The sequence below is a fragment of the Myxocyprinus asiaticus genome, chromosome 12 (genome assembly GCF_019703515.2).
Source record: "Myxocyprinus asiaticus isolate MX2 ecotype Aquarium Trade chromosome 12, UBuf_Myxa_2, whole genome shotgun sequence".
Taxonomy (NCBI): Eukaryota; Metazoa; Chordata; class Actinopteri; order Cypriniformes; family Catostomidae; genus Myxocyprinus; species Myxocyprinus asiaticus.
Genome location: NC_059355.1, coordinates 20,032,694 through 20,060,630, shown reverse-complemented (window position 1 = coordinate 20,060,630; position 27,937 = coordinate 20,032,694). Strand labels below are relative to the sequence as shown.

General features: G+C 38.1%; 3 protein-coding genes across 5 annotated transcripts in view; 1 reads left to right on the top strand and 2 right to left on the bottom strand.

Moving 5' to 3' along the window:
* Window positions 1-472: 472 nt before the first annotated feature.
* On the bottom strand, window positions 473-3,614 carry LOC127449023 (E3 ubiquitin-protein ligase RNF135). 2 transcript variants are annotated; one of them, XM_051712106.1, is made up of 5 exons: window positions 3,289-3,614; window positions 2,474-2,569; window positions 2,242-2,385; window positions 1,583-1,697; window positions 473-1,475 (listed from the first exon to the last, which is right to left on the bottom strand). In XM_051712106.1, the coding sequence occupies exons 1-5, from the start codon at window positions 3,463-3,465 to the stop codon at window positions 940-942; spliced, it is 1,068 nt and encodes a 355-aa protein (XP_051568066.1). In that variant the 5' UTR covers window positions 3,466-3,614; the 3' UTR covers window positions 473-939. The 2 variants fall into 2 exon arrangements, with proteins under 2 accessions (XP_051568066.1, XP_051568065.1); XM_051712105.1 differs by having other exon boundaries at window positions 3,139-3,611.
* Window positions 3,615-10,013: 6,399 nt separating this feature from the next.
* Window positions 10,014-15,199, top strand: LOC127449026 (transcription elongation factor, mitochondrial-like). 2 transcript variants are annotated; one of them, XM_051712111.1, is made up of 4 exons: window positions 10,014-10,486; window positions 10,784-11,253; window positions 11,354-11,503; window positions 12,440-15,199. In XM_051712111.1, the coding sequence occupies exons 1-4, from the start codon at window positions 10,444-10,446 to the stop codon at window positions 12,863-12,865; spliced, it is 1,089 nt and encodes a 362-aa protein (XP_051568071.1). In that variant the 5' UTR covers window positions 10,014-10,443; the 3' UTR covers window positions 12,866-15,199. The 2 variants fall into 2 exon arrangements, with proteins under 2 accessions (XP_051568071.1, XP_051568072.1); XM_051712112.1 differs by having other exon boundaries at window positions 10,014-10,540; window positions 12,440-15,197.
* Window positions 15,200-15,285: 86 nt separating this feature from the next.
* atad5b (ATPase family AAA domain containing 5b) overlaps window positions 15,286-27,937 on the bottom strand; it is a 42,554-nt gene continuing 29,902 nt past the window's right edge. Inside the window, exons 13-15 of the mRNA XM_051712033.1 lie at window positions 17,221-17,981; window positions 16,293-16,445; window positions 15,286-16,149 (exon numbers count right to left, since the gene is read on the bottom strand). Coding sequence (XP_051567993.1) covers window positions 16,077-16,149; window positions 16,293-16,445; window positions 17,221-17,981 — 987 coding nt within the window. The 3' untranslated portion in view covers window positions 15,286-16,076. The remainder of the gene's footprint in view (window positions 16,150-16,292; window positions 16,446-17,220; window positions 17,982-27,937) is intronic.

Below are 27,937 nucleotides of genomic sequence, written 5' to 3'. Positions count from 1 at the left end.
TTATTCTACACAAAGAGGGTGCTATCTTCTTTGATCTCTCTTAAGAATAATAGTAAAGCTGGCAAGACTTCTTATGAAAAAGATACTTTGTATTGAAGATTTGTGACATATATCTGTATGAAGCTGATGGATAAGTGATGCAGACATGTAAAATTTGTGGTATAAGGCTGTTATTGCATTATGATAATGTATTCCCATGTACTGTGTTTTGTATGTGTTAATAATAATAAAAAAGGGTCCCCCAATGGGGGCTGCCATGTTAGGATCACATGACCAGGTGAATACTATTCGTTTAATCTCACTAACCACCCTGTTATTGGACACTTTTACTCATGGATTAAGTTAATCATGGCTGACTTTAAATAACGAATTTCTACAATGACATTGTTTACTAAAAAACTATTACGTTTGAATGATACTTCATCCATTCCACTAGGTGTCAGTGTACATCCAAGACAACATAAAAATAAAATTACTGAGTGCACCTTTAATTTTATTCAACCATTTCGAGCCATAGAGTTTCCAGTATATTACACCAGTATATAACGTCCATTTACATTGATTAATTTAACAGACACTTTTATCCAAAGCATCCAAATACAAGACAGAAACATCATTTGAAATGTATCATAAAAGTGAAAGGCCAACAATATTAGTAGTTCCACAATATGACTTTTATTTAAAATAAAATTGTTTTAAGGTTATGAATAAGTTAAGTCCTAGTGAAAGAAATGTGTCTTCAGCCAGTAGACTACATACAGGGTTGTGTAGCTTAATGATTAAATGTCAGAAAGCAACCGCTAAAAAAACAACAGCAAAAGGTAGACCAATGAAAAAAAAAAAAATTCTGATTCAAGATACTGATATGATGGAAACAGTTTACTGTGCAATCAAACAGTAGTATCTAAAGCAGTGTAAACTCTAAGGATCTACTTAATCCTAAACATAAGGTCTAGGAAAGGATAAAGAATTACTGGACAACCCATAGAGCCAGAAGACAGGACTGAGAGGGGTAGCTAAATCCACCTGGAAACTGTGTAATTCAAGCAGGTTCTCACACAGACTCTGAAAGCATAGTTGCCCATTAGTCATGTCCAGCAGAACTCTGATACTTTTAGGGACACTATGCTTTATACAGGTCTTCGTATTATTGTGGCAAGCAATCAGTTGCCCGCTGCTCTTTTCCAAACACCAAGATGAGGAGGTTCTTCCCAACCTCTCATTATGCTTTAGATTGTTAAGTGCCACACCAACAGCCCATCCAGTGCTGCCTGTGATGTTCACATCCCAGTAAAACCGTCCACCTGTAAATTGCTGGTCTGCCATCCACTGACAGTCATCAAACCGGCCATTTGAAGTTCTAACTTGCTGGCTAGGCTGAGTCTTTATTGTACGGCTCTCTGTTAAAAAAGACAAACGCCTGTTTCCCAGGTGGGGAGAGAAGGAAAGCTCGGCAAACTCTGCATTAGGAGCAGCTGGCAAGAAAAAAGAAACATATGAGTGAGAGGCATGAATATCACCATAGATACGTAATTAGTAAGCTAAACCAATTTTCTAAATCAAACAAGCATAAAAACACTACCCTCAGCACTGTTCCTGTTGTACTGCAGTGCTTCTGCACTAGGAGGTAGACGAGCATCCTCAAGCAGTGAGTCTGAATCCATTGGATCTTCCTCTACCAACTCCTGTGAACTCCCCTGTGAGAGAGGACATTTTTGACAATCAGTCCTTTTCTAGAATAATGCCGTACTAAGGCAAAATGCAGTAACTATGCCAACACTTAAGTTAAGAAAAAATGGCTTCATAGTATGTTTTTGTTCTTTTATTGTCCAGCCAAATGTGTTGTAGGCTACATACACACATGGTAATGCACTGAATAGATGTACATGAATCTGAGCATATTTAAGTCAAACCCATCTGTCACAGAACAGATTAAAGTCTGAGATTTCGGTCATAACTAATTTCGCCTTTGCACAGGGGAATGGTATGATGAATCTATAGATATTTCTCAGCATACATCATTCCATCAGTTTTGACCAAATCCCTACATTACTAGCAAATAGATGCATTGGCAGGGGCTTCTTGACAAGATGTTTGGGAAACGGTTGTCATCTAGACATCTTACGTATTGTACATATAAACAAAATGTTCTTTGCTGGCATGTTGCAGAATGTACATTTATAAAAGCAAACTTTCAAAATTGTATTGAAGTCAGTTGCAGTGGTACAAATCTTCAGACACCTCTTCAGGCTGAGAAAGTTGCTCCTGATTTTCTCCTGATGCCAGACTAGAATTCGTGTCAGCACAGATTGCAGCATCACTGTATAGAGATGAAGTGGAAGCTTCAAGCGAAGAAGTCAGGTTTTTAGAAATGCCAATCCCATCCTGTGTGATTCAGAATTCATTTGTTATTACTCAAGATACATTCTTTGTATATGTACAAATTTGAAGACTGAAATGTCATATCTACTACCTCATATGCCTGGTTTGAATTTAGTTCAGCTGAAAGTTTGTCTTCTGTCTTTTTGATCTCCGCTTTTAACCAATCCAGATGTTTAATTAAACTCTCCTGAAGGGCAAGTAGTTAAGATGAAAGTTACAACAATAAAATAAAACTTAGACCAGCAGATGCACCTTCTTTGGTGCGGTTGTGTACAGGTTCGGCGATACTTTCATGGAAAGTGATGAAAACCACCTGGTGAGGACATTAACCAGTCCTCACTTTTGAAAAAGGCTCAAATTCTCCAAAAACAGGTTTCTGTGAGGTTAGGTTAAGGGGTGGGGTATAGCAAATATCAAGTTGACAAGTTCTTCAACATTTTAAATAATATTTTAATCATCAAGCAAATTTTTTTTTTTTTTTTTTGTATTTTATTTTTTTTAGCTTTTTTCTTTTGTATTTTTTTTTTCTTCACATAGGCCTAAATAGTCATGCGGTGTGACTTTTACAACTATTTCATTAAGTTTTAGGTAACAAAATCTGTGTGTATAAAATGTACACCAGAATTAAAAATTAAAAATAATAGTTTTAGATTACCGGTAAGTATAGCACTGCTCTCACAGACTGACATGTCATGTGAACTACTCTCACGATGAACGTGTATTGTTCTAGGCTGTTTGATAAGACAGTGAACTTGCCACTTTAGTATTAGTTCTCCCAGTCTGTTGCGCTTTATATTCTTGATCCACTTCTGTCAGAATCTGCTCCCATCTCTCGCGACCACCAAGCTCCTGTAATTCCAGAATGGCACAAAGAGTAAAATTAATTTCTAGTTTACTATTGCTTACATCTTTTCGGCAATGTGGGCAGTCTCTCTTTGCGTTTTTCAAATATTCTTTGATGCACTTCTGACAATAGTTGTGCCCGCAAACTAGAGTAACTGGCTTTGTGAAAATCTCAAAACAAATCGAACATTTAAGATTGCTCGCGACGAACTTCACAATGTCTTCATATACTGTCGACATGATGCCAAGAATTTCCTTAAAGAATCGAAACTGAAACTCAATTGCGCGTTGTTTTCCTATGCGGAGAGTCCATTTATTCTCGGAACTGTATGTATGCGCGATGTTTCCAAACGAGCCGATCTAATTGACGAGAACGAAATGGCTTTGTTAAAACAGTGTTACTATGTAACATAGTATAGTATTAGTAACAGTGTTACTATGAATGCAAACCTTAATACAGTGAAAAAGACACTCTATTAGCATAACATAAATATATATAAATAAATAAACATTTCCAACATTCTTTTGAATGTCCATGTACTAAAATAAAATATTTGATGCCATGAGTGTACCTTCATTTACCATTACTATTATTTTGAATGGCCATGGAAAATGAAGCAATGTGATAATTTTACCAGGTCGCAAAAAGTAGTCCGTTAATTTACCTGATGAACTTTCGCCTTTTGCTGACCCTTTATGCTTCACTTGCACCTTTATTAGCAACTGACACATAAGTGCCAGCTTTACCTGTCATACATTCTGCTTCCCACGGATCTCGACCTGGACGAAAGCATAGAAATTTTTTTGTGCAAATCATCTGTAAATTTACACTTTCGTTTGAGCATTGTTTCCACTCTGCTACTGTCAAGCAACTGTTTGATGCTGAAAGCAACCGTGCTTCACGCGTTCGCGGAGAGATTGACAGGCAGGAATTTGGCCAATAGTAGCTGCAAGCCTCTTAATAGACCAATTGGTGTGCGAGAAGGCGGGACTTACAAAGAGGGGTTAAAGCAATGCAAATATGTGTGCAAACACAATAAAGTATTAGACCAGACACAACATAATGCTACTAAAGCCGAATCCCAGACATTTTCGCAAATTTAGAAATCCCGGCCGGACGCTTTTTTAAGGTCCGAAAAAGAGGACATGTCCGGGAAAAAGAGGACGTATGGTCACCCTACTTCAGCTCTTTCTTTAAAGGTGCACTCAGTAACTTCGGTCTTTGTGTCGTCTTGGACTTACACTGATACCTAGCGGCTTGGATGCAGCATAATTTAAAAGCAATAGTTCTCCTTTTCGGGTGCCATTGTAGAAATGTAGTATTCACAGTCAGCCATGATTACTTTAATCAGTGAGTGAAAGTGTCAAATAACAGTGGTTACTGAGATTATGTGAGTAGTATTTGGCTGGTCATGTGATTCTAACATGGCAGCCCCCATGTGCAGACCCTCTCCATGTAGAATAAAACAGCTTTTATAAGTTACTGATATGACTGGAGTCTTCATTTTAATGTGAGTGGCCATGATTTCCTACATTAATTAGAAAATGACAATTCATGTCCTTAGAAGTCAAACTTTTTTAATGAGGAAAAAAATTACTGAGTGCACCTTTAAAATGTATCTCCAAAATAGAGGCATTTTACCATCCCACTGCATTCGGGTAGTTTTAGACCCAGGAGAACCACACAGTTTTTAGTACAGGAACCAAACTTTGTGACTTTGTCAAGACTATCAAAATACACAATTGTTGGTGCCTGACGGGCTGGTTTGAGTATTTCTGTAACTGCTGATCTCCTGGGATTTTCACGCACAGCAGTCTGTAGAATTGACTCAGAATGGTGCCCAAACAAAAAACATCCAGTGAGTAGCAGTTCTGTGGACGGAAATGCCTCACTGATGAGAGAGGACAACAAAGAATGACCAGACTGGTTCGAACTGACAAAGTCTACGGTAACTCAGATAACCGCTCTGTACAATTGTGGTGAGAAGAATAGAATCTCAGAATGCTATTCTGAGATGCGGGTTGGCGCTGTTTTGGCGGCACAAGGGGGACCTACACATTATTAGGCAGGTGGTTTTAATGTTGTGGGTGATCGGTGTATATATTGTTAAGTCTTTTCTTTAGAAATAGGCTATTCTTTAGAAAAATATACCTATGTATTTTAACGTTTTGTGAATTGGCTCCCATTTACTTCATTTATGTAAACAAATGTACATACTACATTTTTGCTTTAAAAAAAAAAAAAAAAAGTGGCAAAAATATTTTTGTGATTAACAACAAATGCTGTCAATAAAGCTTAACTAGAATCGAACCTGGAACATTCCTTAAACCCCAGGTTGCACCAGATGGACTACCCCTGTAATAAATGTTCTATAATGTAGTGCAAGTTGTTTTGAATAGAAATATCTGCTAATTGACTTTAGTACCAGGGTTATTTGCTTGCCAGAGCTCTTTGCCAGAGGCAGAGAAGGAGAGAGGGGATGATATAGATTAGGAGCCAGAAGCTGAGGATGACTGGATACCAGGAGCTGTGGAAGAATCGGTGGCAGAAGTTTAAGAAGGCCATGAAGCAAGAGCTGGTGAAGTCAGAGCTGGCATGGGCACAGGAGGAGCCAGTGGGCTTGGGTCTGGTGTAGTGCCTGACCAATTTATCGGTCGGCCAATATTAGCCTTTCACAGATATATCAGTATCGGCGTAAAAGTTTTCCGATATGCGCAGATATTAAAACGTTTTTTTTTTTTTTCCAGAACATATAATGCAGAAAACAATGCTTGGATGATTTAGAATTGGTGTCATAGCGTAGTTTGTCCAGCTGAGCGCGCTCCGACTCCATTGTTTACAGAGCTGAGCTGACAGTGGTTCTGCAGACAGGGCGGAGTTAAGCGGTGTCTTCTCGGTAAGTTGCTAACTAGTTTGTGAAATACATACTGGAAAGTTAATAAACAATGACTCCATCATTTTCCCTTTTCAATATAACTAATATAATGTTAACCCTGTACCTGACAACCATGTCACTCATGTTTATCACATCTGTTTGCTGTTAGCCAACTATAGTGTGTCAGTGCAGTCAGTAACATAGCAGATTGAAAGGTAAGCATCAGAGCATCTTTTTGCAGCTTAGCAGACAACGGTGATGGATTGTGTCTGTTGAGTGTTGATTTCAAGCTACGTTGTTACCTAGTTGGTGAGACGCAATGCTGGAAAGTAAATAAACAACATCCATCTTTTACTCTACTTGACAACGAGCTTATAGCTAACTAGCTAACCACGTAGCTACTTTCATACCGTGTCAGCTGTAAACATGTATTCACCAAACTGTTTTGTTCAGGATTCGCAGTTTGGTACCTCCTTCAACCGAACAATTCCAGTCGTTGCATTTACAAAATATAATATTTAAAAGTCTGGTTTTCCACCGGAATAGGGTGTAACACCGCTGCCGCTGTTTATTTCATGACTCGGCAGCAGCGAACCATAAGTTATTTTTTGTGACTGTTTTGTTATACATTAACAGCGAAATATTGCTGATGATGTTTTGATAAGCAAGAAAACTGTAGGGGTACTTGTACTTTATTTGAGTATTACCACGGCATTTTCTATTACTTTACATTTCTACTCCACTACATTTCAGAGGGAAATATTATACTTTTTCCAATGTTGACAATGAATAATAATAATAATCTCAAATATTCTTTGATAAAAATATTTGTTTAAGAAAGCAGCCTTCTGAGTACCTTTTTATAGTCATAATCAGTGCACAATCCACATAGAAAAGGTCTGTTTTCATTCCAGCTGAAAAATTAAATATATCGGCCACTATATTGGTAATTGGTGAATTCCTCCCCCCCCAAAATCAGTATCGGCCTCAAAAATCCCATATTGGTCGGGCTCTAGTTTGGTGTACTACAAAGGGCGGGGGGGGGCTTGGAACAGGAAAACTGTATATATCTCAGTACCTCTTCCTGCCTGCTTGTATTATCAATGTTTAGAGCTGAATTGGAGACTGAAAGATATCAGAAATATCAATCGTTATATAATAATAATCTGCCGTTTCTCCATGTGCGGTCTTATGCATTTTTTCATTCTTGTGAACTTGTTTGATGTCATCATCCACCTCCAAAAAAATAAAATAGATTTGAGGTTGTAGAATCTATATATTGTAGCCCATCTCAAAACTCGCAGAGATGTCCTCCTGTCCTTCCAAGTTCGCTCTTTCAAGGTAGCTAGGCAAGACCAGTTTTCATGAGAACACAACTTCATTCTTTGCATTCTTCTTGGCATTGAAAATACAACTATTGTTTTATCAGCTTTCTGAATACACTCTTCATCTGCCATTGGTCAAACTAACAGATAGTCATGTTCTAAACTCTTGCCAATGGTTGAACCAATGTTGTTGTGTCGGGCTGGACATGTTGCTCAAAACAAACAGAGGAATGTTGAAAGTGCCACAGAGCAGCACTGTTTACACTTTTAACTTATAAATGTTTTTTTTTTAACTTAGAACTTTACTTATAAATGTTTCTGCGTATGCTGGAATAGTAGGCCTATTTAAACTTTAAAAAATAAATAAATAAATAAAAAACATCAGGTTTAACATGTACTCCAGCAATGAAATACACTTATACCACTTGACAACTCATTAAATCATGTGTGTGTGTGTGTGTGTGTGTGTAAAATGCTATAAAAGTTTTTTTTAAAAAGGTATGAAACTTATGGATTCAGATATTACATTTCTACGAATACATGTATTTTAAACTAGAATTTTAAAAGATTTTTTTTTTTTTTTTCACCGCAGACAACCTTAATTGTCAACAACCCTTATATTGTTCTAATCTAGGCTGTTTGTTTGATGTGATCATAAACCGATATAGTGAACTTGCCTCTTTTGTAACGCTTCTCTCGTTATTATCCATTTCTGTTAGAATCTGCTCCCATCTCTCGCGACCTCCAAACACTTGCAGTTCCACAATGGCACACAAAGTATGGAAAGCCAAATCATCTTTTAATGCTCCCAGCATTACTCGTCATAATTGCATTATTACTAGTAAGAAATCAATTAGAGAGCTCTACAATTAAATTCTTACTATTAAGAATTCCAATTAGAGAGCTCTACAATTGCATTTATACTAGTATGATTTGCAATTACAGAGCGCTCTGAGTTTTGTTCTAGTAAGAATTCCAATTAGAGAGCTCTACAATTGAATTTTTACTAGTGAAAATTCCAATTACAGAGCTCTGCAACTGAATTGTTACTAGTCATATGTCTCCACTGACTTCCATTCATTTTTAATTACAGAGCTCTACAATTAAATTTTTACTAGTAAAAATTCCAATTAGAGAGCTCAACAATTGAATTGTTACTAGTAAGAATTCCAGTTTGAGAGCTCTACGATTTAATTCTTACTAGTAAGAATTCCAGTTAGAGAGCTCTACAATTCAATTGTTACTAGTAAGAATACCAATTACAGAGCTCTCTAATCGAATGCTCACTAGTAAAAAAATCACATTAAAGATATGTTAAATTGCAGAGCTTTGTTATTAAATTAGAGAGCTCTGCAATTGGATTCTTACTAGTAACAATTCAATTACAGAGCTCTCTAATCCTAATTATTACTAGTAAGAATTTAATTGTAGAGCTCTGTAATTCAAATTCTTACTAGTAACAACTGAATTAGAGAGCTCTCTAATTCCAATTGTAGAGCTCTGCAATTGCATTCTTACTAGTAACAATTGAACTAGGAAGCTCTCTAATTGAATTGTTACTAGTAAGAATTTGAATTACAGAGCTCTACAATTAAATTCTTACTAGTAACAATTCAATTAGAGAGCTCTACAATAGCGATACTTACTAGTAAGAATATTATTGTAGAGCTCTCTACTCAGCGCCATCTCATTATGGTAATCGTGCCTCATACATATCACAGTATAATCTGGCTTGTATAATCTGGCAGGTGGGAAATTCTGGCGTACATTATCAAAATGGAAGAGATACAGGGTGAAGAGGAAGAGCAGCAGGCATTAACTATCAAAAAGTCCCTGTATTTATCAGGATCATCTTGGCTTATTCTTTGTACATTGATAAGCAATGAGTCAAGCACCCTCAAATCATGAAAAGTACAGTTGCCTTGAAGAAAATTACATTTGACCTATAAAACTTTTCTTCTGACTGCATTCATTACCAATAACGCTTCCATTTCTCAGTTGGAGAATGACGTTTCCACTCCTGTCATGTCAGATAGCCTACTAACCCTGATGGTGGAGCTTTACGGCTGGTTGAAATAATGTGGAAAAACTGAACTAAAATAACACAAATAAAAATAAAACTACCAAGATTATATAACCAAGACATGTTGCCTTTAAGTGAACATTTTGTAATTTATACTTATTTGGAGCATTGTGGAAGAGAATCTGCACTGATAAGTTATATATTCCTATTAACCTTAATTCTTCTGTCTTGATATAGCTGAATCATAAACCATATTTAATTTAAAAGCACACTCTTTGGAAGACCACATGTAATACAATTACCATACAAGTTTTCCAATCAAGAAGGTGCATGGTGATGAAGGTGAATTGACGTATATAGTGCATTTATAGTGATTAAACATTAACCTTCAATACCAAAGAATATCAGAGTTTTCTTCTCATTACAGTAATTCTGACGATATGTGAACACATTTCATATGTTTGCTAAATAAGCTTGTAGGTTACTGTACATATATTTCAGGCTAATATTTAAACCACGACGCACAGGGCTTTTAATTTGAAATGTAGCCTACCTCATGAAGGATTTGGTAAGGGAACTGGGTGTAATCGCAATTCTGAGTTTTTACTAGTAAGAATACAGTTGTAGAGCTCTGTAATTCAAATTATTACTAGTAACAATTGAATTAGAGCTCTAAAATACAATTAAGCGTTCAGCATAACAGAGCGGAGCGTTCTGCATAACGCGGCCGGCCAACCGGGAAAAGTCCCGGTTCTCCCAATGGCCGGTCTGCGCCTGTCGTTATGTAATGTCGTCATCATTTCGAGAGTTCCCCTTTGGGATCGAGACGGGTGCTCATTTGATTGTTTGTTTAGCGGAGCCGAGGGTTCAGTTACACAAGGAACCAATTACATACACACCATGTTTCCACACGAGCAAGTAATGTCGAACTTCCGAGGGCAAAGCATGGGACACATTCATTTGTCACTCAAACGCTGATCTCTGGCGATTAAACATGTGGATCGTTAAACGTCTCCTGTCATCTATAGTTCTCAAAGGTTATAAACTGTTCACCTATCAAGCTTTTAAAAACTAGACGCTGCAATTCCAAGGTCTATGAATTAATTTGCCACATGTAACATATTTTTAGATAAGTAATTTTTCATTATTAAATTGATGTGAATTGTTCTGTTAAATCATACATACAGTGCAAATAAGTATTAGATATAATTTAATAATTAAATGTGTTTATTAATTGATTTAATTATTGATATTTTACATATGAAGTGTAATTTACTTGATTGCATATTTGTTTTTTCATGCTCAATTTATGTTTGGTTATGTATTGCTTGCAGGACATTACAGTCTGTTTTGTCGTCCTCCGAGATCCTTTCCTGAATATGAGCTGAGATTCCTGCACTGCACCTGTTGTAGCAGGAACAGAATCATGATTGCTGGGTTTGACACCCTGAATGCATCCGTTTCCTCTGAAGAATGCCAAGAGGACAGCAAACCCCTGGACTCATGTTATACAGCAGAGCAGCGTGCTGTCATCCTCCAGCGACTCAATACAGCCACCGAGTCTGAACTGGCCCAGGTCAAACTGCTGAGAGGGCGGAAAGCTGTCAACATCATCGACTACAGAACAAGACATGGACCATTCAACGATCTGGAGAGTGTCATTAATGTGCCCTTACTCAAACACAAGAGTGCTGTCATGGTATTTAACTCCATCCTTAACCCAGTTGAGAAAAAGGAGAAGAGAAAGGGAAAAGTCCATCTGGCTAAATTTATAAGACCTGAAATTGACCAAGCTTTGTTGGAGGTGAGTAAGTCTATGGCAATTGCATAAGGTACAGTAAACCACCATGCTCAATAGCACTGATTTATGGAAAAATATTCTTATGTTCTCTAATGTCTTGCAGGATGCAAGCTCCATTGTGTCCATTGTGTGTGGAACTAATAAAATTGCATGGACACATATGGATCGGTCAAGGACTGTGTTAGACTGGCAGCAAGTGGCGTGCAAGAGTTTTATGAAAGGAGCATACATGGCATCTGATTATTTGAATGATGTAAGTTGAGAAATGGTTGAATGGTTTTATGCAGTTCATTTAAGGAATAGTTCACCCAAAAATTAAAGTTTTCATCGTTTACTCGCCCCTATGGCATCCCAAACTCATGACTTACTTTCTTCTGTGAAACACAAAGATAATTTAAAAGTATTTTGTCCATACAATGTAAGTCAATGGGGTCCAAAACTTTTAAGTTTCAAAAAGGACATAAAGTCAACATAAAAGAAATGTCTGAGTGGGTTAATCCATGTCTTCTGAAATGATATGATTGCTTTAGGTAAGTCCTAATTCACTATAAATCTTGACATCTGCAGTCTCCTTGGTGCATTCATGAGAGAAGCTTGTTCACACAGTTCAGTGGGCTTGACACATATGCAGAGCACTGTACACAAACCAGTTACAATGTACTTGGCAGTACCTGAAGCTATAAAGCATCACTGTCTTTATAATTATTTATCACACATATACATTTGCATACAGTGAAATTCTTTTTTTTTCACATATCCCAGCTAAGCTGGGGTCAGAGTGCAGGGCACCCCTGGAGCAGAAAGGGTCAAGGGCCCAACAGTGGCATCTTGGCAGTGCTGGGGCTTGAACCCCTGACCTTCTGATCAGTAACCCAGAGCCTTAACTGCTGAGCCACCACTGCCACAAAGGTCTTAGGATGGATGTCAAGATTTATAGTGAAAAAGGACTTAACTTTTGATCTGTTTCTAACCCAAAGCGATTGTTAAAGGTTTTGGACTCCATTGACACCTCATACATTTTTCAAAATATCTTCACTTGTGTTCTGCAGAAGAAAAAAGTCATATGAGTTTGGGATGACATAAGGGTGAATAAAAGATGAGAGAATTTTCATTTTTGAGTGAAGAATCAGCAGTACTGGAGTTTATATTTACATTTTTCTTATCAATGTATATTCTTTATCAACTCCAGATCTCGACTGCAATATCAAGATTTCCTACTGCTGACTTCTTTGTAGTGGAGAAGCCAAGTATCTCTCCTCAGAACACTTCTCTTTATCCAGTAATGGCCCACCTCAGGACTGTAGAGGCCATGCTATTTGCTTTGCTCACCCCAGTGAGGGAACCAGGGAGACCCCCAAAAGTCCTTAACATGATGCGCACAGCTGTGGGTCGCCACTTCGGCTTGATGGTGGGGGAAAGTCGGACAAGTGGAGCTGAGACAGTGAAGAAGATGATGACAGAGTCGGTAATGAAGCAAGAGCCACGGGTTCTTTTCCCTCATGACTTGGTGCTAATGCACAGGAATTCCTTCCAGATGAGCAGTAAGAACAGAGGAGAAGAGCTGTGTGATGCTCTTCTGCAGGCTGTTGCATTTTTTGAACTCCTGAGGGAGTGACTCACTAATGGATGACTATTATATATTTGTTGGACCTGATCAGCTAAATGCAAGCTATATTCATTATACCTTACATTAAGACATCAGATGATGATGTCCTACTGCATGAGCCATGGATTGTGCAATATTCAAGAATAGTTGTTTGATACATTGCTACCATTTTCTCTGATCCAGCTCCTCTTCATTTAAAGGTTAATTAGCATCAGTGTTACTCTGATGTGATAAAGGATTTTATTTAATACTTTAATTTCCCTAAATATTAAACTAGAACCCAGTCATATTCTCAGGAGATATATTCTTAGTAAATTAAAATATTGTATTTATAACTTGTGTTCTGGTCAGCTATTCAAGGTTGGTTATAAGGAATGTTGTTCATTTTAACATCTACAGTGTAGTAAATTCTACAGCAGTGCAGTGATTAGGGTTATTCGTAAGGCTGCTGGTTTGTTCCCCACCAGTAGTGTCTAAATGACTACTTTAAAACTGATTTACTGTCATTTATCTTCTGCATGGCTGGGGAAGAAACAAAGTTTAGTGTCTTCTGAGCCCCCATGTGGAAACAATTAATATAAGACAAGTACAACATGTGACCTGTAGATAGAAAAATAAAAAAATACAACACTCCAATATTAACAATAAATGCAGACAATTTACAGGTTAGACTCAGAGGCTATATACAAATGAAGTAAACCAATGAATGTTTGACAGTGTTACACTGGAGTAGATACAGGGATATAAGTACATAAGTCATGGAAATCTCGATAGTTCTATAATTTAAAAAAAATCTTGGCTGCTCTCTGCTGTACAATATTTAACAGGTGAGAAATTGCTCCTTGTGAGTGCAAAAATCTGTATTCAGTACTCACAAATGACTAGAAAATGTATGGAAATTAATTTGTCAAAAGGTGTAGTATGGATGCATTAATGCATATTGACAAGTACTGCAGTGAGTTAGACATTACATTATGCTGATCAGTTCAACTTTTGCAGAAAGAAGTGGTCTAGATATGCATGTCTGTCTGTCTTTATATGGCAAAAACAGACAAGACAGCTTCCACTCTTCTGGGAAGGCTTTCCAGTATAAATAGAAATGCTCAGTTGTTTTTCTTGGTGAAGTCTGGAAGGGTTTTTCTGAATGTTTGATATGATAGTGTATAAATATTTAAGAGTATGCACTGAATTAGGGATGACGCGATTATGCGGTTAATTTAACTGTAAGAATTTAGAATCCACGGTTAAAAACCGTGAAATGCTTTATTTACACGTGGCAAAAATATTATATATAATGTATAAATATATATAAAAGTTTTTTCGATTTTGTAAGCCTAAATGGGAAAAGTCTCTGTGGGTACTGGAGCTGTTGCTATGGTTACGGACGGTGGCCGCGTGGTGCTTTAATGGCTAGGTGTCGCGAACTGAGCGTGAATTTTCAATTCACGGGAAACTGAAGAGCTTGGATGACATCCAGTGGCCATGTTGGGTACTGCGCCTAAACAAACTGTTACAGCAAACTAATTTTTTGGCATATTAAGCTAAAATTTTATGCACAACTTTGTAAGACTTATGGCTTTTACTTCTTAGCATTTTTAGGGTCACCAGAGACAGTTTTTTTTTTTTTTTTTTTTATAAAGAAAAAGGTTTGGAGCAGTACATTTTCATTAAAATAAACTTAACCTCTAGAACTTTATTTATTTCACTTATATCAATTATTTCACTTCAGCAATAATAATAATAAACCACTAAGTGTCTTCTTCCAAAGCATTCATGAATTACAACCATTTAAATCTGTGTATATCATTTTCTGGTAAATGTTCAAAAAGGCCATTTAAGGGATTAAACACACAAATTCCAAAATATAACATAGGAATTCGATCTACCAGATTCATATCCATCAAAAAAAGTGATTTAAATAGTCTGTTTAGCAGCATTTAAATGACTGACTGAAGACGACGAACGTAAAACAAGCAGACAGAAGTCATAGAAAGACACATTCTACAAACGTGGACATGATGCTCCACTAGTCGTCCAACAACAAACTAGCTTTGGTGATTTTAAAGTGATGAATTAAAGATGCCACTTTTTGTAATGTTTAAGCATACTGACAGCGCACGGTGCATTTTACTTTGAAAAGTTGCGTCCTAAATCGTCTTCATTATTTAAAGCATTGGTTCTGTACAAATTCACCGTATTCAACAATAAATGTCAATTTTAGTCATGATCGGACTTTACATTGCTGCTGTAAGCAATGTTCCCGTTATTATGAATAGTCCAAATGTTAATATGTAAGGTGTTGTGGACAGTATTTAGAGTGTGTTGCCGTTTCTTTATGTTGGGGTGTCTGACAGACAACGGATTGCTTTAATAAAGTGCTGAAGAAGAAAAAACTGTTTAATGCCGTGAACTACATGTTGTGCACCCACAGTAATCTTACATTTACGCACTTTTGAAGCACTCTGTTTACACTTCACATCACTGAGCTTGGGATGCGTATAAGTGGTGTTGTGCTTTAGATTGGAGTGTCTCTTTTTACCTCCTTTTTGTGTGTGTGTGTTTTTATCAGTTTTCTTATTATAGGGCTTCCCTTCGCGTCCACATATCCCCCAGAAATACTTCCGTCAACACACACACACACACACACACACACACACACACACACACACACACACACACACTTAATCCCTTTTAATGTTCAAACCAAATCTACGCCATTGCTGCATGTAATAACATAGCTAAAAGTAAAAGATGCAGATAGGGGATAGATGCAAGGATAGACACAGTAAACCATTTCTTTATTGACCTCACTTTGTGCACAGGGGCATTGTCATGATGGAATAGAAAAGGGCTCTTCCCAAACTGTTGTTCCATAATTTGAAGCACACAATTCTTTAGAATGCAACTGAATGCTGTAGCATTAAGGTTTGTCTAACCAAACTGGTGAATTAGACTATATGGCCACATACTTTTGGCAATATAGAGTAGACAGATTTAAGGTAGTGGAGAAAATTCCATCATCTTTAGTAAAATATTGTATTAAAATCTTATGAAAATATATATTTTTTTATCGCTGAAGATGTCACATTTTTGTAGAGACATTATATCTGACACAAAATTTATTTCTGTAACCATCCACAAGCAAAAGTTTCATTGCTGTCACAATACAGTAAACATTTAAATCCTGGAAGATTTTCCAGACCAGGATATCAGTCACACATCAAGGGAAATCCAAGGTCATTAGTTTTAGAGTGCGGCTAGGCAGGTGAAGGCGTGAGAGGTAATGTGAATGTCTGACAGATAGAGAGAGACAAAAGAATGAAATCACACCATAATATTTGTAAATATTCTATACTAATCTAATTGTATAATTCAAAATAAATCCATGAATGATTCTGACTCCTAGATGTCTCTGAATCGGCACAGATTCACGTACCTGTATGTGCTCTGTTCTTTTACCCTCTCTGATCTACAGATTGAACGCAGAGCAGGCAGGTAGTCCATGGAGAGAGCACGCTTATTACCATGACAACAGAATTCTTTGCTGGAGAACACTGTGGATATAATCTCTTTACGCCTTTGGACAACACTGTCAAAAAATGCATACAAATCAGAGACCATTAACAATCGTGTCAAGGAGGCTGCAAACATAAGCCAAAAGAGACAGCAACATCTGCCCTACACAGATTACATTAAAAGGGATAGTTCACCCAAAAATGAAAATTCTCTCATTTACTCACCCTCATCCCATCCCAAATGTGAATTCTTCTGCTGAACAAATAAATATTTTTTAGAGGAATATCTCAGCTCTGTAGGTCCCCTCAATGCAAGTAAATGGGTACCAAAATTTTGAAGCTCCAAAAAGCACATAAAAGTAATCCATACGACTCCAGTGGTTGATTCGATATCTTCAAAAGTGATATGATAGGTGTGGGTGAGAAACAGATCAATATTTAAGTCCTTTTTTTTTTTTTTTTTACTGTAAATTCTTCTTGCCAGCAGGAGGCGATATGCACAAAAAATGTGAATCACCAAAAACAAAAGAATGTGAAAGTAGAAATTGATGGTCAAAAAGGACTTAAATATTGAGCTGTTTCTCAACCACACTTGTTTCTCTTATGAAGATATGGATTAAACTGGAGTCTTATGGACAATGTTTATGCTGCCCAAAATTGTGGTACCCATTTACTTGCATTGTGAGGACCTACTGAGCTGAAATATTCTTCTAAAAATGTTCATTTGTGTTCTGCAGAAGAAAGTAAGTCATACACATATGGGACGGCCAGAGGGTTAGTAAATGATGAGAGAATTTTCATTGGGTGAACTATTCCTTACAGTTTCAAGTAAACTCATTTAATACACACCTTGATTCACAGAGTGCACATGGACATATGCTGAGGGGTTTATGACAGGGCAGAGAAAGGGCTCTTATAATGTTTTCCCATGTCTCTGAACTCAACGTCTCCCTCAGTCTCGTGGCTTCCGTCCACATCTTGGAGAGCCCAGTCCGGCACTGATGAAAACCCAAACCTACCACCACGGCCAGTATCTGTGAGCAGTTTTCTAAACCACAGTGTCCGATCTGCTCCTCTCTTGGTAGGTCCAATAAACTGTCCTTCAGCGTGGCACCCATCCAACCAAGAGGTTCTGGTTTACAAAGACCAGTTCCACTAAGAGATGGTCTTTGTAAGTAAGCATCCAGAAAAGACATGTTATCGAAAAACTTTGCTATACAAACCGCATAACGAAACACCACCTTGAGTGATGTATCTTGTTCAAGGACATCTTCAGTCTCACAAGCCAAAAGAACAGTTTGTTTTGAGGGGAATGAGGCCTCATAAGACTCAGTCAATGAGAAGAGTCTGAGATCTGAACTTGGGTAACAAATAGTTTTTGGGTTTTTTCTTCTACAGGTAGATAGCCTGTCTGGCTTAACTTCATGCACAGATCTCTGTAAAGTCAAGATGTTGGCTGGTTTTTCTCTTTCAGTCTTGGCATTAATTGACTCTTGCTGATCGGGTCTAGAAAAGAGACTGTCAATGTTCGAATAAAGCAGACCTTCTCCCATCCTGTCTGCCAGCATCTCCAGATGCCCACAGTTTTCCAGCTCAGTCCAGGAACCACACTGTGATTTAGGAGAAAATACAAGCATCAATGTAATGAATTTAGTCTAAGGATCAATCCAAGAGAAACCATACTGATTTAGTAATTAGAACTTAGTTTGATTAGAAAGTCATATCTGTTTAGTTCTTGCAGTAACCTATATAGTCCATACTCTGATTTCCTTAAGAGAATTTGCAGATTTTCTGTCAGATCTAGTAGTTACTGTGGATTGAGCTTTAATTGTTGGTGACATTTACAAAGATATAAATGATAGACTGGGATTAGCATTTGTTGATATTCTCAACTCTGTTGTGCTCAGACAAAATGTGACAGGACCAACTCATTGCCATAATCATACACTAGATTTAATTCTGAGTTGATGTTGATAATATAGCAATTTTGCTGCAGAGCAATGACATTTCAGATCATTACCTCGTCTCTTGTATGTTGCGCTTAGCTACGGTCACTCAATCGACAACACGTTATCGTTTGGGTAGAACTATTCTTTCAACCACTAAAGATAGCTTAATTAATAAGCTTCTTAACCTGTCTCATATACTAAGTATGGCAAAAAGTTCAGAAGAGCAGCGCTAAAAATGGAAAGCAAGTGGAAGAGTACAAAATTAGAGGTGTTTCGCGTTGCATGGAAGGACAGTGTGTCTAGCTACAGACATGTTTTAAAATCTGCCAGGTCTGCATATTTAAGCAAACTCATATACTGTAAAATAACCACAACAATCCTAGGTGTTTATTCAGTAGTCTGGCTAAATTAACAAGGAACAAAGATTCGACTGATTCAATTATTCCCTTGCAGCACAGTAGTAATGACTATAGGAATTTATTTCGTATACCATCAGAACCAAAATTGGAATTATGCAACTGGCTGCAACAACACCTCAGAAGACAGTGTCTCATAGTATTCCCTATATGCAATTTCAGTCCTTCACTGTTATAGGTCAAGAAGAGCTAACAAATATTGTAAAAGCATCAAAACCAACAACATATATGCTAGATCCTATACCAGCTAAGCTACCGAAAGAGGTTTTTCTTGTAATATCAGAAGCTCTACTCAATATTATTAACTCCTCGCTATATTTAGGATATGTACCCAGAACTTTCAAACTAGCAGTTATTAAATTACTAATCAAGAAATTACAGCTTGAACCTGAATAGTTGGCTAATTATAGACCAATCTCAAATCTCCCATTTATGTCTAAAATACCAGAAAATATAGTATCCTCCCACTTATGTTCTTTTTATTTAAATTTGTTTTTAATTTTTTAAATTTTATTTTTGGATTTTTTCCCCTTTTTCACCCAATTTGGAATGCCCAATTTCCAGTGCGCTTTTTTAAGTCCTCGTAGTGATTTGCCTCAATCCGGGTGGCGGAGGATGAATCCCAGTTGCCTCTGCGTCTGAGACCATCAACCCGCACATCTTATCACGTGGCTTGTTGAGCGCGTTGCCACGGAGACATAGCGCGTGTGGAGGCTTCACACCATCCACCGCGGCATCCACGCTGAACTCACCATGCACCCCACCGAGAACGAACCACATTATAGCGACCATGAGGAGATTACCCCATGTGACTATACCCTCCCTAGCAACCGGGCCAATTTGGGTGCTTAGGAGACCTGGCTGGAGTCACTCAGCACGCCCTGGGATTCGAACTAGCGAACTCCTGGGGTGGTAGGCAGCGGCTTTTACCACTGAGCTAACCAGGCCCCCATTTAAACTTGTTTATTAACATTTTAACCACTTACAACACAAACATATCCAAGCAAACAAAGCCCAGCACTTACAGCACCCAAAGGAAAGAGACATGGAAAAAAAAAAATACAGATCATGTATAAGAGAGAAGAACATTATGACCATAACATAAAGTATTACTTAAAAGGGCATCAATATAGTGAAGATAGGGAATCCAGATACGATGAAAAGCCTCAGCTGACAAATGTATAAAGCATGTTAGGAATTCCAAAGGAATTATTTTTCTTATGAACTTATGCCAACCTTTCAAAGAGAGGGGTTTGTCACTGATCCAGGTTAATAGTATATTTTTCCTGGCAGCAAAGGTCAAAATATCAAATAGACATCTAACTAATTTGACCCAAAATCAAAGACATGGGATCCAGCTCTAGTTCTAATCCAAATATTCAGCTCATAGCACGTATAACTTAATTACACAACAGTCCCATACACAGTGGGTGTAATGTCCCACCTCAACCTTACATTTAGAGCATAATGAAGAATTACTTGGGTCGATCTTATTTCTGATGAGTGGTGTAATATGTAGTCTATGTAGAATCCTGAGCTGGATAGCTCTAGCCCTGTTGCAAACAGATCTTATTGACCTGACTCCAGACCAATTCCCAATCGTCCTCTGTTCTGGCCACTCGAAGCTCCCTCTCCTATAGCCTTCTAAGGTCCTACGTATCCACTACTTCATATGAACGAAGAGCATTATAGAAACAAGTGATCTGCTTATAAGGCGGACAATTGAACAGAATCTTCTATATAACCGATGTTGAGGAGTTAGTGACAAGAGTGGTACTTTTAAAAACATAATTTCTAATTTGGAGAAATCTAAATAATGAGATCTAGGTAGATTATATTTTATAACCAAATCTTCAAAAGACATCAGGGAACTTTCATTAAACAGATCAAAAGTCTACGTATCCCATGAGTGTACCAGATTTTAAATCCCGGATCTGAAATACTAGGCAGAAACTCTGGATTATTATGGACCAGGGTCAGGTGGGAAGACGTGTCAGCCCTGCCCTCTATCCAGAGTACAATAGACAAGGCCTTCAAAGTATTAAGCACGATCGGGTTGTCACATAATGCCTTAATTACCTTGGGATTACTAACAAATAATACATTTTGTAGAGAGCATGATATCCGTGAATCCTCTAGATCAAGCCAGATAGATTTAGGGTCCTCCCTTAACCATTCAGTGATGAATCTGAGTTGGCAGGCAAGCTGGTACTTTGACATTTGGCAGGTCTAGGCCCCCCACATAGCTAGAGCTGCAATTTAAAAAATTTTTAGACTTGGTTTTCGCTTACTCCTTATAAATGAGCTGATCCATCCATTTAGTTCCTTTATCACTTTGTTCGGCAATAAAATTGGTATCATCTGTAATGGGTACAATAGCCTGGGTAAAAAAATCTTAATTACAGCAGTCCTCCCCAGCCATGATAAAGGGAGAGTCGACCACCTAATTAAATCATTGCAAATTTTATCAAGCAATGGGGTAAAATTGGCTTTGAACATTTGACAAATTATGGGGGTTATAATAATTCCCAAATATGTAAAACCATTATCAGACAGCTTAAACAGAAAGGAAGCCATATTAATTACGTGAGTTCTAGGATGTCCTACATGTAAAGCAGTAGATTCAGAAAAGTTTATATTATACTACGAAAAATGCCCAAATGAATTAATAATATCCACCAAACATCGCACCGAAAAGTCCCAAAGGAAGAGCAGGATATCATCCACGTAAAGGGACATTTTATGCTGACTGTCTCCCACCGAAACCCCAGTCACATCTGTCTCCTCTCTTATCGCTTGAGCATGTGGCTTTATCGTTATAGCGAAGAGCAATGGAGAGAGGGGGCAGCCCTGTCTAGTACCCAGAGACAAAGGAAAGCTGTCTAACCTATGACAGTTAGTAATAACAGCTACGAGGTGAGCTGAATAAAGTATACACACCCATTCATCATGCTGATTTCTTGCCAGATTGATAAAATGACTGAGAGTGCATGTAAACCAGCCTATATTAATTGTGTTCTAACTTTTCTCCGGGGTTCCACAGCTGTGGCTGATGGGACCTGGCCGCATACAAATAAACGAGCAAAGCAGAAACTGGAGTCTGGGTTAATTATTATGCTGCAGCATAAGTCTAGATATACGAGTTAGGTATTAGAATGAAATCTCTCAGGCGGATGCCGAGTTGTAATGCGCTGAGGAAGTGCCAGCGAGCTGTGAAACTAGGAGGCCAGCAAAGGTTTAGAGACTTAGAGACTTAGGTCTACTAGGGTCAGTATTTAGAATTTCCATAACAGGACAGAATGAGAGTATCGGTGTTAACTTTAAGAAAAAGCTCAGTGACATTTAAAAGCCATCTAACATTGTGACTAGAACTTCTACCCTTAATGAAACCTGATTGGTCTTCATTAACGATAGCAGGAAGAATTTTCTCCAGCCGCAACGCAAGGATTTTGGAGAGCAGCTTTAAATCTGCATTCAGCAAAGCGATCGGCCTATAGGACCCACAGTTCTCTGGGTCTTTTCCCTTTTTGAGAATAACAGAGATGTTGGCCTCCCGAAGTGATTGGGGCAACATATTTGTTATAAATTAATGGTCAAACATAGCTAATAGGGGATCTATTAACAGATGCTCAAATTCTTTATATATCTTCACATGCAAGGCCATCTGGTCCTGGAGATTTACCAGACTGCAAGCTACATAGAGCAACTAGGGCTTCCTCCCTTCCTTGAAATGTGAGCATTCAGGACTCTTCTCTGTTCATCAGATATACTTTGGAGTGTTAGACGGTCAATACAATTTTCCATAGAACTAAACTGTTGAGGGGGCTATTCAGTGTGATACAAATCGGAATAGAACTGTCTAAATGTAGCATTTATGACACAGGAATCAAATGATTGTGTTCCATTAGAGTCCGTAATAGAAGTTATAAATTGTGGATCAGATTTTGCTCTCAATAAATGAGCCAAGTATTTGCTAGGTTTATTACCGTATTCATACAACCTTTGCTAAGAAAATAATATATTAGTGTTAGCCTGATGCGATAACAGAGACCAAGGAAGCGCATATCACACACAGTTTCTCTAGATTAACGGGAGAAGGATCATTCACATGATCGTCAGTAGACGTTTTAAGCTGTAGTTCTAAATGTTCCTGCTTCTCTCGCTGCTTCCGTTTTTTAGTGATGGAATATGATGTAACTAGTCCTCTGATATAGGCTTTGCAAGTTTCCCACAGCAGGGATGGGTCGTCCATAGACTCTGAATTAATAAATATCTTGAACTCAGAATTGAAATATGAAAGAACATTGTCATCTTTAAGAAATAATGTACTAAATCTCCAACGCTTGGCAGGTTTTGGATGCCCTTCCACACATATCTAGTACAACTGCAGCATGATCGGTAACAACAATATTACCTGTAGTACAGCGGGAGACAGATTGCATCATTGTACTCAGAATTAAAAAAAAAATACAAATAGATTCTGGTATGACATAGGGGGTGAGTAAAAAGTCCTGTTTGCAAAGGATTGAGAGTATGCCAGACATCTAAATATCCTAACTTCTCAAATAAAGTGGATAAAGGTTTAGACTGCTTAGAGGGAATGGAGTTCTTGGCAGGGAGTCTATCCAGTTGGGGATTCATCAAACAGTTAGAATAGTGGTGTAACTAAAATGAAAGAACAAGTGTAACCAGGCAATAGAACAAACAATAGAACTCAAAAACCAAAAGAAACAAAACAAGTCACATGGGGTAACCTCCTCGTGATCGCTATATTGTGGTTCATTCTCAGTGGGGCGCGTGGTGAGTCACATCCATGTGATTACCTCCCAAGACTAAACATACGTCAATTTTGATCTAAATCACACATTGCACACAGAAGATATAAGACACTTCCTGTTTCTTATTTTTCGCCATTAATGCCTCGCCATGGCAACACTGTTCGATACATCAAAATCTGTTTGCAATTTAGCATCTTCAGTGTCTTGGCATAATGTTGTCTAAATGTGGTGACAGTCTCATGAATCACCTAGGAGGAGGAGTATTTAAAATACAGAGACTGCAATATAAAAAAAAATCCAAAATGACTGACTTCCTGTTGGGCAGACCTAATGACTATAATTATGAAAGTTGTCCAGCTTGATGAAAACTATATATGTACCAGGTTTGGTGAAAATAGGGGTGCTACAGAGGCCGTCTTCATGAGGCCGCATCAACGTGATCAGCCCTCAATACCAAACATACAACTGAATTTATCAAAATTACATAATGCATACAGAAGATATAAGGCACTTCCTGTTTTCCATTTTTCACCATAAATTTATTGCTTCACCATGGTGACACAGTTCAAAATATTAAAATTGAATTTGAAATTTAGCATCTTCGATGTCTTTGCATAATATTGCCTAAATTTGGTGACAATCACATAATTCCCCTAGGAGGAGTATTAAAAAGTTCAGGGCCTCCAATTTAAAAAAAATGCACATTCAGTCCAAAATGGCCAACTTCCTGTTGGGCGGAGCTAATGACTGTGATTTTGAAAGTTGTCCAGCTTGATGAGAACAATATATGTAGCAAGTTTGGTGACTGTAGAAGAAACTAACCCCACCACTTTTGTCAAAGGTGGTGCTACAGTGCTCCCAGGCCACGCCCATGTGTTAACTTTTGCCCAGGCCTAATGGCCGACAACTCTGATGTGTGTGCAAAATATCATGAAAATTCAAGCATGCCAAGTACCTCAAAAACATGTGAATATACATAAAAAGGAAAATTTATATTTAATGCATTGTCATGGCAACACTTTGTAAGATATCAACAATCTCTTCAGAATTTTAAATCTGCACTGTTTTGGCCTTATTTTTTTTTTACACATTACACATAAGAGGGATATTTCAAAGTCTGTTTAAAGTGCCACACTTCTGCCAGTTGGTGGCGCTACAACCATGACCCACAATAGCCACATCAATGTGATCAGCCCGCAAGGCCAAACATACGGCTCAATTTTGATGTAAATTTGAAGCACTTCAAGATGCACCTGTTACATGAATCCCCTAGGAGGAGTATTTCAAATTCCAGAGCATGCATTTTTCAAACAATCCAAGATGGCCGACTTCCTGTTGGGCGGAGCTTATGATTGTCAGGCGCGAAAGTTGTCCGGCTTGAGATCTATATATGAACCAATTTTAGTGACTGTAGGTGAAAATAGGGGTGCTACAGAGCCCCCCATACATGCCCATTTTCAAAGGGGCGCTACAGAGCCCCCCCGTAATTTTGCCCAGTCCTAATGGCCGATGACTCTGATGCGTGTGCAAACTTTCAAGAGTTTTCACGCATGTTAAGTACCCCAAAAGTACCGAAAACCTTGAAAAGAAGAACAATCATTAGAAGAATAGGTCCTCTGCATTTTCAGTGCTTGGGCCCTAATAACAGAGAAAAGAATAGGAGGCATTTTCCCTTAACGTAAAGGGAACAAAATCCCACAAAGTACTTTCCTACCTCTCAGATACAAAGTGGGTAACCCTCTTCTCAAACTCTGGATGAGAAGAAAAGGCACCCACCAGCCAAAAAAACAACAAACTTCCAGAAACAACCCACCCAGGAAGTACATATGCAGACTCACATCGTCCACACCGCTCAGTTATAAGAAGGAATATTAAACACAGAACGCAAAAAATAAAAAACAATTCAAGTCACCGCTTCGACGCTGTTTAAGGCACCGCTAGATTCATTCGTCCATCAGTGGCCTGTCCGTAGGCATACTGTTAGCTGCCGGAGCCCCATATCATGCATGTTGATCAGTCCCCGCAATCAACTCTGAGACCACTGTCAGTGTGTCGAAAACCTTGGTAGTATTTCCAATCGTAACTCGCAGCCTAGTGGGATACAACATAGCATAACAGGCTCTGACCTCCTGCAGAAGGTGTTTAACCGGGTCGAATTCCCTGTGCCTCTGAAGCACTGAAGCAGAGAAATCTTAATAGAAAGACACCTTACTGTTCTCGAACTAGGGCTGGGTGGTATATTGACATTTTAAGGTATATCAATATATTTTCAAATGAGATATAGGATGAGATAATACCGTTTATATCTACATACTTTGATGCTGCGTTACATAACCAATTTCTTCTGTAAAGCCATGCCGTGTTTGCATCTCTCCTCTCACACTCTCCACGCAACCCCGCCCCTACTCTCCCTCTGAGCGCAAACCCGGCCCCACTCGCTCACAAGTTCTCCTGCAACATGGAGGGAGACACAGTGCCGGTTCACACTGCCAAAGAAGACCTGGTTAGTAAAAAGAAAAACAATGGTTCAATTATTTGGAGATGGTTTGTATTTAAAAAGATCAGATCAGCAGCAAAACAGCTGCGCGCTGTTTGACTGACAGGCGGCTTGTGTGTGTGTGTGTGTGTGTGTGTGTGTGCGCTTCACATGCACATGTACTCCAAGAACGCTCAAGCCTAAATGGTCAAATACATTTCAAAATTCTGCCAAAATGCCCATCTTGGTGAGGTGTTCATGTAAAAACAGAGAGTTATGTTTAAAGTGAATGTAAACATTCAGGGAAAAGCTGATTTGTATCGAAACGTACAACTTGTAAGTTTAAATGTAACCTAATAGACCTGCCGCTGTCTAGTGTATCCTTAATATTAATCAAACAACATTAACAAGAAAATGACAAAACCTCTCACTGCTCTTGGCTGGATAACTTTACTTGTATAACTCTAGTATAAAAGTATTATTTATACAGAGAAGACCAGTAGTAGTTTCATGTCAAATTCATTCTAAATGTTTAATTGAATACTTGATTCTGTAAAAATGTTTTTATATAGTGTTTAATTTTTTTCTATTCATTGCTTTTGTTATTTTATTAATGACTGTTTACTACTCTTGAATAATAACTTGAGAACTTCATTCTTTTATAATTAAATTAGTTAGTGTTAGGCTTTTATTTGTTGTGGTATATCAAAAATCATCACATTTCACTAAGACTACTGAAATTTTGGTATTGTGGTAAATGTACAGTTAAAGTCAGAAGTTTACATACACTTAGGTTGAAGTCATTAAAACTAATTTTTTTAACCACTCCACAGATTTAATATTAGCAAACTATAGTTTTGGCAAGTCATTCAGCACATCTACTTTGTGCATGACACAAGTAATTTTTCCAACAATTGTTTACATACAGATTGTTTTGCTTTTAATTGACTATATCACAATTCCAGTGGGTCAGAAGTTTACATACACTAAGTTAACTGTGCCTTTATGCAGCTTGGAATATTCTAGAAAATTATGTCCAGCCTTTAAGTAATTAGCCAATTAGCTGTGCCTCTTTGGTTGACATCATGGAAAAATCAAAAGAAATCAGTCAAAACCTCAGAACAAAATTGTGGACCTCCACAAATCTGGTTCATCCTTGGGAGCAATTTCCAAACGCTTGAAGGTACCACGTTCATCTGTACAAACAATAGTACGCAAGTATAAACACCATGGGACCACGCAGCCATCATACCACTCAGGAAGGAGACGCATTCTGTCTTCTAGAGATTAACGTAGTTTGGTGCAAAAACTGCAAATCAATCCCAGAACAACAGCAAAGGACCTTGTGAAGATGCTGGAGGAAACAGGTAGAAAAGTATCTATATCCACAGTAAAACAAGTCCTATATCGACATAACCTTAAAGGCTGCTCAACAAGGAAGAAGCCACTGCTCCAAAACTGCCATAAAAAGCCAGACTACAGTTTGCAAGTGCACATGGGGACAAAGATCATTTTGGAGAAATGTCCTCTGGTCTAATGAAACAAAAACTTAACTATTTGGGTATAATGACCATCGTTATGTTTGGAGGAAAAAGGGTGAGGCTTGCAAGCCGAAGAACACCATCCCAACTGTGAAGCATGGGGGTGGCAGCATCATGTTGTGGGGGTGCTTTGCTGCAGGAGGGACTGGTGCACTTCACAAAATAGATGGCATCATAAGGAAGGAAAATTATGTGGATATACTGAAGCAACATTTCAAGACATCAGCCAGGAAGTTAAAGCTCAGTCGCAAATGGGTCTTCCAAATGGACAATGAACCCAAATATACCTCAAAGTTGTGGCAAAATGGCTTAAGGACAACAAAGTCGAGGTATTGGAGCGGCCATCACAAAGCCCTGACCTCAATCCAATAGAAAATTTGTGGGCAGAACTGAAAAAGCGTGTGAG

Excerpts from the sequence above, each read along its gene's own strand:
- LOC127449023 (XM_051712105.1), bottom strand. The coding sequence starts at position 3,465 with ATGTCGACAGTATATGAAGACATTGTGAAGTTCGTCGCGAGCAATCTT. Across the intron at positions 2,386-2,473 it reads ATTCAAACCAGGCATATGAG|GATGGGATTGGCATTTCTAA; the intron begins GTAGTAGATATG and ends TGAATCACACAG. Across the intron at positions 1,698-2,241 it reads AACTTTCTCAGCCTGAAGAG|GGGAGTTCACAGGAGTTGGT; the intron begins GTGTCTGAAGAT and ends CCTCTCTCACAG.
- LOC127449026 (XM_051712111.1), top strand. The coding sequence starts at position 10,444 with ATGTGGATCGTTAAACGTCTCCTGTCATCTATAGTTCTCAAAG. Across the intron at positions 11,254-11,353 it reads TTGACCAAGCTTTGTTGGAG|GATGCAAGCTCCATTGTGTC; the intron begins GTGAGTAAGTCT and ends AATGTCTTGCAG. Across the intron at positions 11,504-12,439 it reads CATCTGATTATTTGAATGAT|ATCTCGACTGCAATATCAAG; the intron begins GTAAGTTGAGAA and ends TATCAACTCCAG.